Raw genomic sequence first — 16,661 nt, 5'->3', positions numbered from 1 at the left:
TAGATGACATTTTTGTAATCCATTGGATTACACTATTGATTCAAAATGCCATGTAATTTGAATTCAGTAACCAACTACATTTCAAAGTAATCTGACCTAACCCTGACAGTAAACCATGTAAGTCATAACTATTACATTAATATTTTCTAATAATTATTCAAAAGTGTATACACCCCTTAAATATCTCTTTACATTGTATAATATAGTTATTTTCATGAAAGCAGTAGTGTTTTTGAACATCTGAAACCACAGTTATAAGCTCCTTGGTCCACCTCAATGACATCTTGTAGGTCCTGCTGACAGGATGTTTTAGATTTCCTTCACTTATTAACAGGCCTCAATCAGTAGCAAACATTGACCCTCTGGTATGATACACTGCAGAAAAACAGCATTAGCATGGCTGGATATTAATGATTTATTAGAACATCTTTCTACTTGTGTTGCGACATTATTGGTTCCAGGAAAAGCCTTTAGTCTTTTTTGTGCCGTATAATAACAGCGTACATTTCAGAATGGAGGAAGCGACATATTGTGCTGTCCTCATCTTTATCTGTCCATTTCCTAAAATAAGCTTTCCTATGAGGAAAATTTTTCCAATATTTTCATCAATCCAGATATCAAGAGACTTTGGAGGGCGAATGTGAGGGTCATAAAGGCCTGGAGCTTGTATCAGCTCACATCGAGTAAGAAGCAGGGTACACTCTGTCCAAGTCACCAGTCTATAACTGGACTAAATTACACCATATACGGACAGACTATTCCCACTCACATTTATACCTAAGGGAGTTGTTATTTCACCTAATCTTACCGGTGTGTCATTAAACTGAGGGACGGAAGAAATTGTAGGAGGAAACCCAAGCACCCAAATGACATTCACACAGAACATGCAAACTCCAAGCCTCAGAGGGATTTAAAACAAGACAGAACAAAACGTAGCTGGAAAAAGGGCACAACCTTGGCTTTCTTTTGTGCTGTGGATTTTGTTCGTTTTAGACCACTGGTTATGATAGATGAGGTTCAACAGGACCGCACAAATGTGGCTGTAACCCCTTCAGTGCTACACACATGTAAACTGTTAACATAAGACAAAGGCAGTGAACCAGATTAGATTAAAAAATATAATAGGTTTTAAAAATGGAAATAAGTAGAATACAGACAAGTACTAATACCGTTACTAAGAATATTATTCTGGTGAGTGTTTTCATAATAACAGTATAGTAATAAATGGTACAATACAATTCTAAAACTGCTGATTAATATCGCTTTACTTGAGACAGTACTGCACTATTCCTTAAGTGCAACACTGGTCGTCGGTATTATATACATTCTGCTGGCAGTATAATTTTAATTGGCATTGTATGGTTTCTATTTTTCACTCTTTTTCTGTTTATCTGTACACGTTTCTGTCCTCCATGCTGCATTATTTATTTATTTATTTATTTATTTTGTAATGTTTTTGGCACAGATCATACTCCATAGACCGGATCTCGCCGTTTGGCGGTGACGTCATCGACAGGGCGGCGCAAACATTCCAACTGTCGTCTACTTTTGTCTCTACGTGGAGGAGGCAGGACTGCAGACTGGACGCTGTCTGGAATTTCAGGCGCACCGACAGTGAGTACCAATTTCCTGGCAACTTCTAGACCAACAACGACTTACAGCTAGAGTCTCTGTAGCTTTTGCTAAGTTAACATCCTTGTTCCAATCTTTCCTCTCTGTGATAGCCGTTATGCTCTGTTTAGAGGGACTGTATTTGCAGGAGTAAACAGGGATAGTTTCCTGCCCGCAAAACTTGCGTGTCTGTCGTTAGCCGGCTAGCTTCAGCTACACCTTCACTGTAGCCTATTCATTCTCAGGGCGCTGGGTAGGTCCGAGAAAGACTCAACTAACGTAGGTGACTCAGTTTGTGATCACATAACTTTTAGCAGACCTAATTATCACTCAATGACATATGGAAACCAGTATATCAGCATTGGTTTGATTAACGTGCGTGTTATTTTACGAAAGGTCCATGTTTTCTTCTTGAACTTTTTATTTGCGAGTATGACACATGTCTCAGCAAGGAGCAAGTAAGTCACAGTCTGGGTCGTTCATTTAGTAGACCGCCGTTCCCCGGGGGGACACAGCTTAGGTGGAGTCTGCACTAATTTTTAAGATCCTTTTGCTATACAAGGTGGCTCATAAATGACCCATATACCCGCACGTACAGTATTTACAGAAGATGCTGCCTGGTGTAATGGGTAATTTGCAATGGTGTGAGTAACCTCACTGTTTGCTCTTCTGATGACAGTTCACCTTTTTTTGTTGACACTTTATGTCAGCACAGTTCTAATAAATATTTAACTTTATGTCCCTCTCTCTGCCACATTTCTTTGAGGAGACATTTTCAAAGTGGAATTTCACTCACTGTATAAGTGATTCTCCAAAAGACACTGCTCTTATGTGGTCTTTATTTAAGCAAGTGTTACAGTATATTGTGCAAGTTTGGTGAATGTTTAAACACCGAAATGAAACAGCCAGGTTAGTTACTCAATGTTTTTGAGCAAAACAGTGGTCTCTGTAAACTTGTTTATTGCCCTGAGTGATTTACCAGATTTTTCCTGTCGAGTCATCCGGGGCTGCAGCACACTTACATCTGGGATCCCAATTGTGGATGGCTGTTGGGACAATGTTGAACACCATGAACTTGAGAGATATTATGACTTGGAACAAGACCTGTGTTGTGAATACAGTCGCTCATCGTTTCTTGTATCGCTGCTGTTGAGTCTCAACAGCTTTGTTCAGTATTTCTTGTTGTCTGTCATTGGTTAAAAGTCTTGTTTTGCTTTGTGCAGTGGCAACACTGATAGTGACCTTGTGTATAAATACTCTGTCTCCTGAGTCCCATGAAAAATCATAGGACTCAGGAGACAAAGTATTGTTCATATTGTCAGCAGTGGAAAACGTTCTGTTTGCACTTTGGGAAAAGAAAAGAGCTGTAATTCGTCTTAACTGTGCCTGTCATTAACCTGATTGATGTGGTCAAATCGTCCGTGAACGTGCACGTGTGGTATGTGGACTATGCTTCACAATAGCTGAAGTAAAATGCGAGTTTCCCTTGTTCATACTGCAGAACCATGTGAGAGCGCCAGGTGATTTAAATACAGACCATACATGTCTGATGTTATCTCTTTAAAGGCAAACCAGACAGTCGAGAAGGGGGAGGGAGTGTGCTTATGTTGTGCTGAATGAACAGGTTGCCCCACTTTCTGCACTGTCAGGCTCTTAAACAGGTGCCTTCACTTGCTCTCTACTGCAGTGAAAGTGATCAAGTTACTTATTAGATGCAATTGTCTTTATTTACTTTGTTTTTGTACTCTTCAGCTCCGTAGCCTTGTAACATTTTCAAAAACTATGTTTTATGTGTCTGCCTATGCTGTAATGTCCTAAATTTGTGACACTGTGAGTAGAAAACGCTTAGTCTGAGTGGACTGCATAGTTGAAGTACTTCTGCTACTAAAACAAAAAATAATAGTATAAGGAGTCATTAATCTCCACAAAGAAATTCTCCTCATATCTGTGTCCTTTGTGTGGGAGGGCGGGGGTCACATACATAAATGGCAAGGGAGTAAGCAGGGATCCAGTGTCTTGCTCAAGGGTGTACACGTCATTGCTTGCATGAGAAAAGCATGGTACTTCACGCTTACTGTGCCTAATCAGACCTGTGGGTGGTATGAGTCGGGACTATTTAAAGGATAATGCTTTGCAGTGCTTTTGTTAAGTAATGGCAAAACGTTATAGGTGTGGCTGCTTACCTGGAGCAGAAACAACTTAACCCAACTGATTCAGCAGGATCTCAGTAACCTGTCTTATGACATTTTTAAATGACTGGCTGATAGATATTGGCGCTATATAAATAAACTGAATTGAATTGAACTGAATTGAATATTCCTGTGATAACACTTTGACTTTACTGTATCCAATACTACGGCAATATCTTTTCATTTGGAAAAAGGAGTGTACTAGAGGGAGCAAGTTTTAAAGCTTAACTGTTCACAGTTGGGGACATCGTCAGGGCACCATTTCATCTGAATATTTGCATGATGATTCACAGTGTATGTGAGCTTTGTGAGCTTTTATAATACCCCTAAACCAGCCCAGTGTTGGTAACCTTGCAGCTGGACATGATGTCAGAGTTGTGTAAACGCCTCATACAGTATTTGTTGTCGTCACCTCCTCTTTACCTGTCAGTATGGCCATGCTTATCTTACACACACAGCCTGAAGAGGAAATAAAGGGCTGTTGTTACAGACTCTTTGGTGTTTATGAGTCAGTTTGCCTCACATCTGCAGGCGATTGCGACTCTGTAAAAAATGTCCATGTTCTTGCAGACTAAGTTGGGTGTGTGCATATGAACTTGACCACACTTGGGAAGGGTGCCCATTCTATTTATGTGCCTCACATTTCCCATGTAACTGTGTGGATGAAAAACTGGCAGGACGGGGTGTGTCGGCTCTACACATTTAATTCAGCCATCTGGGAACAGCCCTTCGTTTTAAATTGACTGAAAGATCCATCAAAAGCGATTGTAAACAACGTCAACGTGCTGTTTTTGGCTCAACAATTAAAGCTTGTGCTTGGAAGGAAATACTTGTGTATGTGTGATATCTAGTTGTAAAGCAAGAGAATTGAGAGGGTGTCTTGAAGGAGTGGTGAAATGTCTTAGAGACTCGAAAACAAGTCCAATTGCTCTTGTTTTGCTACTGCTACATATCATGTGACTTGGATGCCTGAAAACCCGCACAGATGTGAGTATAAGACTTGCATCTGATGTTGCTGTACGCTGCTCTATCCATTTTTAACCTCTTCTGGGGTGGGGGGGGGGCAGAGTGCACAATTCCAGTTTGGGACATTTATTCTCTTAAGTTTGTTTGTTTTGTTTTTTTATTTGCATTAAAAAGTACAGCAGCGTCATTCTGTTGCAACCTTTGCACTGCAGTGAAAGCGCTGACATTCTCGGTAGTATCATTATGCTTTTAGGCGAACATGAGCCGCTCCATTTAGGCGCTTGCTGCTGCGTTGAGTTGAGGAGTGCAGGAATTTTCTCTTGAAGCACACGGTCCAGTTGTCAAAGACAGCAACTGTCCTTGGAGCCTGACACTCCGAACTCATTTTCTGGCGTTACACAGGATTTATTGCCGCGGTTTGTGACGGCGACTACAAACCTTCTATTCTTCTGCACCACCAGTGATATGTCTCACATTTGTCCGCTGCCATCTGTGCCCTTGCTCCATGTACTTAACCCTTCTTCTGTTTCTACTTTTCGTCTGTCGTGGGTGTGACAAGGGCTGGCAAAGGACGTAGTGTTTGTCAGCCCTTATTGTAGCTGGGCTGACTTCATCAGCCACATTTCACATCCTTCTGGAGAGAAGTTAAAAATAGCAGCACTGGCATCGTCATTTTCCTAATCGTTTAGTCAGGGGTTTGTGCTGCCCTGATTTAGTATTACTTTGCAGAAGAAAAACACCCTGTTCTCTGTGATTCATGGAGTGGCATTTAAAAGTGTCTGACCATATTATTGTTGTTCCCTAGAACCAATTTTCTTCTGTGTTGGCTTTTACTTATTATTGTTATTTGACAACAAACTAATTTTTGTCTGCCGAAGTGCTCTTTCATCACGATATTTTGTTTTTAAGAGTATCATTACAGGAACTGAATCACATCCCTCAGACCACATGGCTATAGTTGAATCATCTTTTGCGAACACCATTAATAGTTTCATTCATGAAGGAGGATGTACGGGTGCTGGACTTTTGTTCATTGTTTGTCCATATGAATGTGTTACTGTGAGGATGCTGGGGCCACAGAAAGACTGGATGGTGGAAGCTACTCAAAGAAATTCACCAATTCAGGCATAAATCACTTTCAATAATTATTACTAAGTGGAACAAATATGGTTTTACACATGCAGTACTGTGGAAACCAGGAATGGTCTTGCCCAGGATTTCTGACTAATACACAGTGAAAATCAACAATCAGGAAATGGGAACACTTTTCTGTCTGGGAAAAAATCTGGGTGATCTTGAGTTAACTGCAGCATAAACCTCATCTTTGTCTTCTGAACGCTTGTGTTCAAGAGGAATGCCACCATACCAGTTTAGCTTTGGAGAGCAAGGAAGTACACGCTGCTCACCTCGCTGTAAGTGAAGCTCGATCAGCCCAGGCCTCATGCATTCCTCTACAACTGCAGTACGGGAAGGAGGTGCTCAGAGGAATTCCTTATTTTCTGTGTTTTTCAGACGGTTACTTTGCCTCAGAGGAATTCAGGAACACAGTGCTTTTTCGTTGAGTGAAATAACTCAAAATAAGTCTTGCTGACTGTAGTTTTGGCATGTGTCTTTAGCCCTTTGCACATTTAAATGATTTTCTCTTTTCTAAAATGTTGAAATATAACCCAAAGAGCTTCATGATAAACCAGCATTAAGGTCGTTCAGAGAGGCAGAAGGTTTGCAAATACTCCAGATGTTAAGTTGTCACATAAATGCAGTTTCCATCTCCAAAATGATTCAGTTCTGTTTGTAGAGAAAAAGGGGCAAAAGCAACGCAAGAAACTGTAGTAAAAAAAGGATTTGTAAGTAGATTTGTAAAATTTAAGTAGTCTCAGCTTGTCTGGCAGTTTCTTCACAACATGTGCTCAGTGCTATACAATGGAGCTCACAGGAAATTGCTTTGATTGTGGGAGATAGACGTGCTTGGAAAAGGAAAAGGGCTCAAGAAAGAAACTGAAGATTATAATAGATACGCTCAGAAGGGGTGGGGTTCAGTGAGGTGATTGTTATATGAGGTCCTACTTTCTTTAAGGTATTTTAAACCTTGACAGAAGATGGGGAGTTACTTTTGTACCACCTGGAGTGGAAAAGTCAGCTGAGTTGAGACCAGTCCGTCAGTGAGAATAACGACTCAAAATAAGTGGGTTGTGTCTGTATATTATTTGGTGCCTGAGAGGAGTTTTATAGGTGGTTGACTGATTCCACACACGTCCTTTATCCTGTCATTTTCTGCTCCACAGTCTCACCTTTCTCTGACTGACCACCTGAGGTCAATCACAGAAAAAATGTCTGGAAAGATAACAAAAGAGGAGTTGGAGGAGATGAGAGAAATCTTTGACAGAATTGGTGAGTAAAGGCTATTTTATCATTTTATTCATAATAAGATTTGAAAATCATGAATCATCATCATCATCAGTGCAACAGTTACACTAGCTCCAGTCCGAGTTGTATCGTATGTCCTGGCATCTAACGGTTCTTTTCTGTTACTGTAGATGTGGACGGCAATGGACATATCTGTGATAATGAACTCCATGAGCTCCTGAAAGACGCCGGCCATGCCCTACCTGGATACATGGTTCGAGAGATCATCCAAAAACTCGATCGCAACAAGGATAACAAGATCAGCTTTGAGGAGTTTTTGTCGGTAAGTGAAGCTCACAGCTCACACTGTCGAGTTAGACGAGCAGTTGCTGCGAGTTGTTTCCTCGTCTGCCCCAGCTCCTCGGTTGGACGGGGCCGCTATGCTAAGCAACTTTTAGCAGCTGCGTGCGCGACAGACTTGAAAAGCCTCTACAAACCACACACACGCATGCATACTCAAGGAATGTGGAAGTGAGGTCAGCAAAGTGGTGTGAGTTCCAGTATTTTGTTTCAGCAGTGAAGGGGGAGCAGTCATTCACAGGGGCAGCATCTGGTACAGGAACATGAGACTGGACCAGGGGCTACTGTAGCTGTGTTTTGTCTTTTCTATGATAGTTCAGATGTCCCGCTTTGTCCCGCTATTGATTCTACAAACCTCAGATCCTTTTTAAAAGGATCTGTTAAAAAAATGGGGTTCACTAAAATAATTGGAACAGAAAAGTTGAAGGGGATTTTGTCTGGCCTTTGGTTTAAAAAAAAAAAAAAAGTGACTTAACCTCATTTTTTTTTAAGATGGTCACCAAAATTGACTAGTTGATTTTTGTGAACTGCAAAACTGGGATTTGACTGTTACAACATTGTGTGTTCATGTGCTGGTTGGAAGGCGGGACGTCTGGGACTTTTCACTTAGCTGTTAAACAGCATTGTTCCATTGTATTAGCTAGGTGTGTGCTCCAGCGCTTGACTTTGATAAAACACCCATTACATAATATGTTCTTATGGATGATAACAACCCAAATTAAATGCATGGGGGTGTCATGTGAATACCCTCCTTACTGCCTGTAGAAGTGCAGTTTTAAAAAGTAGCTTTTTTTGCAAACTTGCACAATTAAATGGAAGTCTCATCATCTGTGCAAGGTCATGATTGTCTTGTTGTGGTTACCTCTTTTAAATAATGTGAGTGCCCCCCCCAAAAAAATGCAAGCCGGCTCACTTTGATTCTTGTGTGCGTTTGTGGTAAATTGTGCTGTGCTATTTCAACAAGTCCCACAGTGGCATGCTGAATATCTCATTGTGGTCACATCAGCGCTTGTGGGGCTGAGGTCACTGATGAAGCAGAGATAACTTTGGGTTCAGGAAATATCACGCATATTATCATATAATGTGTATTGTCTGAAGCCGCTCACATGCTGTGCATTGCTGATAAGCTACATAGAGTATGAACTCACACCACTGAGGTCCTGTTAGATGTCATCCAGACTTGTGTAATGTTAATTATTTAATGTTGGGATGGAAGAAAAAGCCTGAGGGTGGGGTTTGTGTAGAGGATGACGATGGCAGTTTACAGTTACTGCTAAGAACCCTGATGTATTGGCGTTCATACTCCCAACACTGTAATACTTTGATGTGTAATCAATTCACAGTCTCAGTTTAAGTCCCCACAGTTTATTTTAATGGACAATATAACATCAGTTGCTTTTGTGATCCCATCAAGCCGACGTCTTCCTGGACCTTTGATACGGCACAGTGTCAAAAAAAAAACAAAAACTTTGCCTAGATCTTCACTATGTCTTCTTGGCCCTTTAGCTGGCAGGTTGACTTGTTGTTTTCATGCCAGTGAGAAGAAAGTTAAGCAGTCCTGCTTGGTCTGCTGTGTGACCTTGGCTCTCATGCTGGCTAACAGGAGCTCGGCAAGACAACGAGGGACACATGCAACAATAAAATGAGAAAAGATCACAAGTGGCCTTTGTGCAGACTGCAACTGAAGAATTTGCCCACTACTGATTAATTCATCAATTTATATTTATATTTTTCACATTTTCAACACTGAATGACAAATACCCATCGTGACTGTTTTATGGTAGCAAAAATGATCTTTGCAAGGAGTGTTACAAATCAGTGCACCAGAATCATGTTGTGCAATAACACAGCATGTGGTTGATCTGGTTGTTATTTACACACTCTATGCCCTTTATTTAAAACACATGTACAGTCTATTGCAGTCCAATACTACATTGTTCAGTTTTTGTTGACACTGTTATAAGGTTATTATTTTTTAAATATTATGTTTTACTGTTAAGGTCATGCAATAGTAGAATTTACAGCAGAGCTGTTGTATTGTATTGTATTGTATTAGACCGGATAAGTGTGCCTAATAAAGTGGACACTGAGTGTATATGTCAGAAAAGATACAATAATGTAGGATTTTTGAGACACAGTGGAGACCTTTGATGTCTTTGATATTCTGTGGTGTTGTTTTAGATCGTCCAGGAGCTGAGGGGCAGTGAAATAGCAAAAACGTTCCGCAAGGTCATCAACAGAAAAGAAGGCATCCTGGCTATTGGAGGGACGTCTGAGCTCTCAAGCGAGGGTACACAACACTCTTACTCTGGTAAGACACACAGATGTTGTCTCCTCTCTACAGTCGCCGCTAATGTTTGTCATAAACTGTTGACTTTGTACCCTCTCTGCGCTTCAGCTACAGATGCTCCATTTACCATTGAAGAAACCCATAATGGACAATGTGACCTACTAAAATGAGTCATTATGTGCAATACTTTCACATTATATTGTCTGTGTTTTGCTTCTAACTGATGCCTGTATATGATTCTGGTTACAGAGGAGGAGCGATATGCCTTTGTGAACTGGATCAACAGTGCTCTGGAAAAAGACCCCGACTGCCAACATGTCCTGCCCATGGATCCCAACACAGACTCCCTCTTCACGTGTGTTGGAGATGGTATAGTCCTCTGGTGAGACTTCCTGTTTTCACTTCCAGCCAAGAACATTAGAAAGAAAGAAAGATTAGAAAAACATTCAGACCTGGCTACATAAGATTTCAAGTCGATGTTGCTTTTTCTAAACTCAGCAGCTCAAAGGACTGCAAATCATTTGAAACAGAACATGACTTTAACACTAAAGTAAGACAATCACGACTGCAAAAAATAGTTTTAAAGGTAGATCATATTAGGCTGAATGGCAGTTAACGTTTAAGAACTAGAAGTCTTACAGTTCGTAGAGGCACAAAGAGACCAAATCATCTGTGTGTGAACATTTTTCGAACAGAGAAACCACATGACCAAGAGAAATGCTGCTGAATATTTAAACATACAGTCATCCATTTTGTGGTGTTCACCACCACAATAAGAGACAAAATTTGCAAAAGTTCTTTCTTTTTAATAGCTTCAACTTTTTTGGTTTTATTAGATAATATTATTCAGCATAGACATGAACTGAGGGGCAAGAGATGTGCGACAACTGATGGTTAGAATGTTAAACTGTGTCACCACCCAAAAATTTAATTTGGACAAGTTTCTTCTTGGGTTCACAAACATTCAGCTTTTGTCTGATTTCTGATAAAATTTCATGTTTGGTTTTGTGTGTTTGCACAGCAAAATGATCAACCTGTCAGTGCCAGACACTATTGATGAGAGGACCATAAACAAAAAGAAGCTGACACCATTTACAATACAGGTCAGTCAAATTTACCTCATTAAAGAGCTGCTGTTTCTTTCCCTTTTTATGTGTATTTTCCATCAGCTGATACCTTCTACCTTACAGGAGAATCTGAACCTGGGCCTGAACTCTGCTTCTGCTATTGGCTGCCATGTGGTGAATATTGGTGCTTTAGACCTGAAAGAAGGGAAGCCTCATCTGGTGTTGGGCCTGCTGTGGCAGATCATTAAGATTGGTCTGTTTGCCGACATCGAGCTCAGCAGAAATGAAGGTACAGGGCGTAGTTGATAGGTCTATTACATAACATGTATCTGAGTGTGTGTGCCTATCACTAGGGTTTCCTGGTCTGTTGTCAAGTAGCTTAACTGATCATTAACACCCCTCGACAGCGCTGGCAGCATTGCTGAGAGACGGGGAAACCCTGGAGGACTTGATGAAGCTGTCGCCAGAAGAGCTTCTGTTGCGATGGGCAAACTTTCATTTGGAGAATGCTGGTTGGCATAAGATCAACAACTTCAGCTCAGACATCAAGGTAGGCTGACTTGAAGTATTTAAACACGAGATGTAAAGTTGGGAAGATACTCAGTTTAAAAGATAATAATACTAACTGGATAAAAAGTTTTGTTTTTGAGGTTCTTTGGGAGATTTTGTTATCGTTACCTATTTTTCCACTTTTTTTTTTCACTAGTCCTAAAATCCGTCAACGCAGGTATCTGTCAGCACACTGGGCCAGACAATGCATTTTTGTGTTTGCACAAACTCTCTCAAATATCTGCCCACACTGCTCCAGAAATGGTATTGAATGGCTGCTGTCAAACGTGTGTGGAAGCACGTATCATGTGCCCTTTTTGTGGTTTAAAAAGGTAAAAAGTTTCTTTGGTAGCATGCGGATTACTAGGAAGATTGGATAAATAAAAGCTATTAATTTTTCAGACATACATTATTTCTTTTGTGGGAAAATTTTATTTCGCTGTCGGGCCACTCCATAAATCAAGCAGGCAGATATTTGAGCTCCTGCACCTGCCTTTTGCACCTGTCTGGTTATCTTTGTCCACATATCCTCACACTAACTCTTGCTTGACCACCTAGCCTGTAGAAATTCTATGTTTTTTGAGATACTTTGTTCTTCTTGCAATTTAATTCTCTGAAATTTAATTTTTTAAATATATCAAATATTTTTAATATTTGATATATACCAAATATAAGGTTTTATTTTTACTGAAGTCTAATGTAAATGCAGTACCCCAAATTTGGAGAGACCCTAAACATCCGCTGTGACTGTTGCCTAAAAATGTTGCTTTTTAAGTGGTAAATAGAATATAAAGTTGCCCACAAGTAGTATGAAGTTTATCAATACCTCACTTGGAGTACAGCCATCCTAATGAAGCAAAAAATACAATGATGCTCTACGGTGGAGTTTCTTGTTCATTCATCAGTAGAAATCTAATAGTTTTTGTTTCTTTGTTTTTATTTTCCAGGATTCGAGGGCCTATTTCCACCTCTTGAATCAAATCTCTCCAAAAGGCACGGAGGAAGATCAGCCACGCATAGACATCAACATGACAGGCTTCAATGTAAGCACTTTGACGGTCAGCTGTCACAGTTGAGTCTCTTCAAGGTGAGAGCTGGACAGCGTGCCTGATCGGAGGCTGTGCTCTGTGTGTTGTTCAGGAGAAAGACGACATGAAGAGGGCAGAGGCCATGCTGCAGCAGGCCGACGTGCTCGGCTGTCGACAGTTCGTCACCCCAGCTGACGTCGTCAGTGGAAACCCCAAACTCAACCTCGCCTTTGTGGCCAATTTGTTCAACAAATATCCAGCGCTGACCAAACCTGAGAATGAAGACATTGACTGGGGCCTGTTGGAAGGTGAGCATGGAGAGCAGAAGGACTCGGTTTTTACGTTCGTTTGTTCCCATCTAGCAAATCTCTCAATATCCATGTCTGTTTCCATCATTGAGGTCCACTTGTGAATAGGCCACAACAAACAAGGTCTAAATACACAATAACAACCAGAGAGACTGCTCTGTTGTTTTCAGATGTATACTGAATTGGTGTTTGGCTTTTGCCCAACTGGCACTCATCTTAAAGCCTCTGAAAATTACTTTTTTAATCATAAGTGTTTCTCTGTAATATTAAATGTGCATGACTAGATAAGCAACAAAGTTTAAGTTCAGAACTATGGGACTTATTCATTAAGACTTTAACTCTACAGCCTGAGAAGAACCGGTTCCAAGCAAACAACTGTTTTGTTTGTTTTGTTTTTTGTTTTTGCTACTTACTTACTGCCTGCAGGTTTATTTTAGCACAGAACCTAATTTTATTATAAGAATGGGACAACAAGCCACTCCTACCGGATACACTGGTTAGTACAAAGAACAAATGTTTACATATATATATATATATATATATATATACATATTGTATATAAGTCTGCGCTAGTTTGCAGATATTTTACTTGCATCACTAACATCAGAAGAACTATAAAAATATTAAGCAGGTCTGTTCAGTTCCGATTTCTATTTACATCTTAATTGACTATTAGTGAGAGCTCATGTATGTCACCTGAAAGCCCCCCCTGAATCCCATGATCCTTTGCTGTCTAGGCGAGACACGAGAAGAGAGGACATTCCGAAACTGGATGAACTCTCTGGGAGTGAACCCACATGTCAATCATCTGTATGTGTAAGTACCACAAACAAAACACTGGAACACAGTTAAACTCCCATGTGCAGTGGTATGTTAAAGGTACTCATGACTGGTGGGAATCTTATATTCTCCTCATTTACCTTATTTTCTATTAAACGATTCTTGTCCAATCTTGTCCTCTAGAGACCTACAGGATGCCCTGGTCATCCTTCAGCTGTATGAGAAGATTAAAGTGCCTGTTGACTGGAACAACAGGGTCAACAAGCCACCTTACCCCAAGCTGGGGACTAACATGAAGAAGGTAAATCAGATTCCTGTTGATTGTTTCCCACTGAGGAAGAAAAAAAAAAACTCTTCTCGTCTTTTAACAACTATTTTATTTTGTGCCGGTAGTTGGAGAATTGCAACTATGCAGTGGAACTGGGCAAATCAGCCAAGTTCTCCCTCGTTGGCATCGGCGGGCAGGACCTGAACGATGGCAACGCTACCCTGACTCTGGCAGTGGTGTGGCAGCTGATGAGAAGGTGAAACACAACTGCATCAGGGTCATTTCAGAAAAGAAAAAAATATAAATACATCTCTGAAATGTAAAAACCGTGTCCTATTTTCAGTCTAGAAGAAAAATTAAATACTTAAATTAAATCACAAAGCATGCGTGTTGCTCCTATTTAGCAGTTCGTCATACTTTGTGACATTTCAAAATCAAACGAGTCAAGGCTCAGTTAAAGTTCTGTGATGTGTTATTTTAATATTTAAACTGTATTGTTCAGTTCAAACGCATAATAAACTCTGCTTTTCCGCTGCTTCAGATATACATTGAATGTACTGGAGGAACTTGGTGATGGAGAGAAAGTAAATGATGACATCATTGTAAAGTGGGTGAACAAAACGTTGGCGGAGGCTGGAAAATCAACCAAGATTTCAGCCTTTAAGGTGAGTCTGTTCTTCTTTTTTGATTACATTTTTGTAAAAAAAAAAATAACTGTGGAATAAATTAGAATATCTTAATATGGAACCTAAAGAGCAATGGTTATTAAAATTATTCAGGCTTCAAGGTTGTGTGCACAGCGTCAGCTATGTGTGAAAACATGTGGTCATATATGGGAGAGGGTTGAGTCAGCCCTGCTTTGCTGACGAAGATCATGAGATGCAGTTGAAACTCAGCAAAACAAATAGACCTTTGAGCTAAGATGATTTCGTTACTTCCCAAGGTCAAGATAGAGCTTCCGTCATCCAAAATGAAAGATGATTTAAAAATGAGAGAAGTAAAAGACTTTTACGTGTTCACTGTATGAAAATGTTCCTTTCTATGAAATAAATCTGGCACTAATTTATGTGCAAGCAGTGTCATACAATCCGAAAGGCAACACTTTGCCTGTCGGTCATGTAATCTGTGTGTGTGTTATGTGTTGACCAGGACAAGGAGATCAGCAACAGTTTGGCAGTATTGGAACTGATAGACGCCATCCAACCCGGCAGCATCAACTACGAGCTGGTAAAAACTGGCAGCCTCTCCGAAGACGACAAGCTGGAGAACGCCAAGTAAGATTTCTCTGTGACGAAAAGAAAGAAAAGGACTCTTTTGTCCGTGTGTTTGGTTATTATGTGTGAACACATATACATGAGTCAAACTTTCTGTCATTCCTAGATATGCCGTCTCTATGGCGAGGAAGATCGGAGCCCGTGTCTACGCTCTCCCAGAAGACCTTGTGGAGGTCAAGCCTAAAATGGTGATGACAGTCTTTGCGTGCTTGATGGGCCGGGGGATGAAGCGAGTCTGAGACACTGGCTGGGATCATTGTGACACTTAGTAAACTCAGTACCCAAGTCCCATACACAACATTGGCCTTTTTTTGAAAGAGCTCCCCCAACTGAAGGAACGAAGTTTTTTTGTTTTGTTTTGTTTTTTGGGGTTTTTTTTTTGGATGAGAATAAAATGACAGTATGAAGAAAAATTTGCATGTATCCCTGCCTCTTTTGAGGTATTTACTGAAGAATAATGTGCTGTCCTCTTATTTAAAGTGAGTCCATAATACTAAGATTTTTAAAGAGATGTGTGTTGAGAAGGACAACTTGTTACTTTCAGTATGCAGAAGTCTTGATTACTGTGTAAGAATGTTGTTGTTTTTTTTAAGCAATTATGCATATTTCCAGCTGCAAGGTTGTTTACATATTTTTACTCGGGCTGATAAGTAAATTATATCCTTGACCAAGCAACACACATTCCTGAATAGCATACTTATGAATAAATGCTGGATGAGGCAAAAAGAAAAAACAAAACAAAAACACACAAAAAGGAAAGTCAGAGGTGGGATGTTTGGGTGGCGCACATGTCAAAAAACGCCCAAACATTCCCTCTCACTTAATGTAGTACAAGCATGTCTTAATAACGGGCACCATAAACTTTTACATATCTGTATACAGAAGCCATACGGTCGAATTATAGTAACGACCAGCCTGACGTGCCGTTTGTATTCTTGTACTCATCATTTGTTTGTTTCTTGGGAGGATTACTTGAGGTAAATGCTGTTTTTGGGGGTGTCCGATCTTTGTTGTATCAGGTTCTGGTTTTTTTTTGGTCTGTTACGTTGGATGAGGAGCAGGCTGACTGGACTCTCCTGGCTTCTGCTGTGCCTTGCTCGTGTCTCAAAGATGACTTTATACTCGCTCTTTGAGGTTTTCCCTTTTTTCTGTTGTATTCATCATTACCAGATATAAACAATAACTTCATTCCAGGTAGTTTCACGATATTCTATGACGGCCAAATTGTATTTGGTCTATTGTCTATTCTTAAGTGCTTTACATGTAACAATAAATATTACTTTGAAAACTGCTCATGTGTTTTCTCTTTAACAGCAAGACAAATTAATCTGCCAGGCTCTGTCTGCAAGGCACAGCAATGGGATAAATGACAAGACAAACGTGTTGATGTACAACCAGTGTTCTGCAAACTGTACTGACCTCACCTGGGCAACGTCCCTTTGGGGCCCTCAGTGTACTCGCATATAGTCTCATATCTATACAGAGGGTTAAATGAAGTATTCAGACCTTTTAATAGAAAATGAATTCTGTCTTTGTAGTGAAACACTTCGGCAACTATATGCACCAGTTTCCATATGAACAGTGTTCAACTATCACTGCACCTGTTAGTAATGGATGTAATAACGCTC

General features: G+C 40.3%; 1 protein-coding gene across 1 annotated transcript; it reads left to right on the top strand.

The window, feature by feature from the left end:
- Positions 1 to 1,470: 1,470 nt before the first annotated feature.
- On the top strand, positions 1,471 to 16,324 carry pls3 (plastin 3 (T isoform)). Its single transcript, XM_046410835.1, has 16 exons — positions 1,471 to 1,614; positions 7,049 to 7,154; positions 7,301 to 7,452; positions 9,651 to 9,780; positions 10,009 to 10,141; positions 10,781 to 10,862; positions 10,950 to 11,115; positions 11,234 to 11,376; positions 12,323 to 12,418; positions 12,516 to 12,711; positions 13,449 to 13,527; positions 13,675 to 13,792; positions 13,885 to 14,015; positions 14,301 to 14,424; positions 14,909 to 15,033; positions 15,140 to 16,324. The coding sequence occupies exons 2-16, from the start codon at positions 7,094 to 7,096 to the stop codon at positions 15,270 to 15,272; spliced, it is 1,869 nt and encodes a 622-aa protein (XP_046266791.1). The 5' UTR covers positions 1,471 to 1,614; positions 7,049 to 7,093; the 3' UTR covers positions 15,273 to 16,324.
- Positions 16,325 to 16,661: the final 337 nt, after the last annotated feature.

This window comes from Scatophagus argus, chromosome 14, assembly GCF_020382885.2.
Source record: "Scatophagus argus isolate fScaArg1 chromosome 14, fScaArg1.pri, whole genome shotgun sequence".
NCBI lineage: Eukaryota > Metazoa > Chordata > Actinopteri > Scatophagidae > Scatophagus > Scatophagus argus.
This window is presented reverse-complemented; position numbering and strand designations above follow the sequence as displayed.

Excerpts from the sequence above, each read along its gene's own strand:
- pls3 (XM_046410835.1), top strand. The coding sequence starts at position 7,094 with ATGTCTGGAAAGATAACAAAAGAGGAGTTGGAGGAGATGAGAGAAATC. Across the intron at positions 14,016-14,300 it reads GTGTGGCAGCTGATGAGAAG|ATATACATTGAATGTACTGG; the intron begins GTGAAACACAAC and ends CCGCTGCTTCAG. Across the intron at positions 15,034-15,139 it reads GACAAGCTGGAGAACGCCAA|ATATGCCGTCTCTATGGCGA; the intron begins GTAAGATTTCTC and ends TGTCATTCCTAG.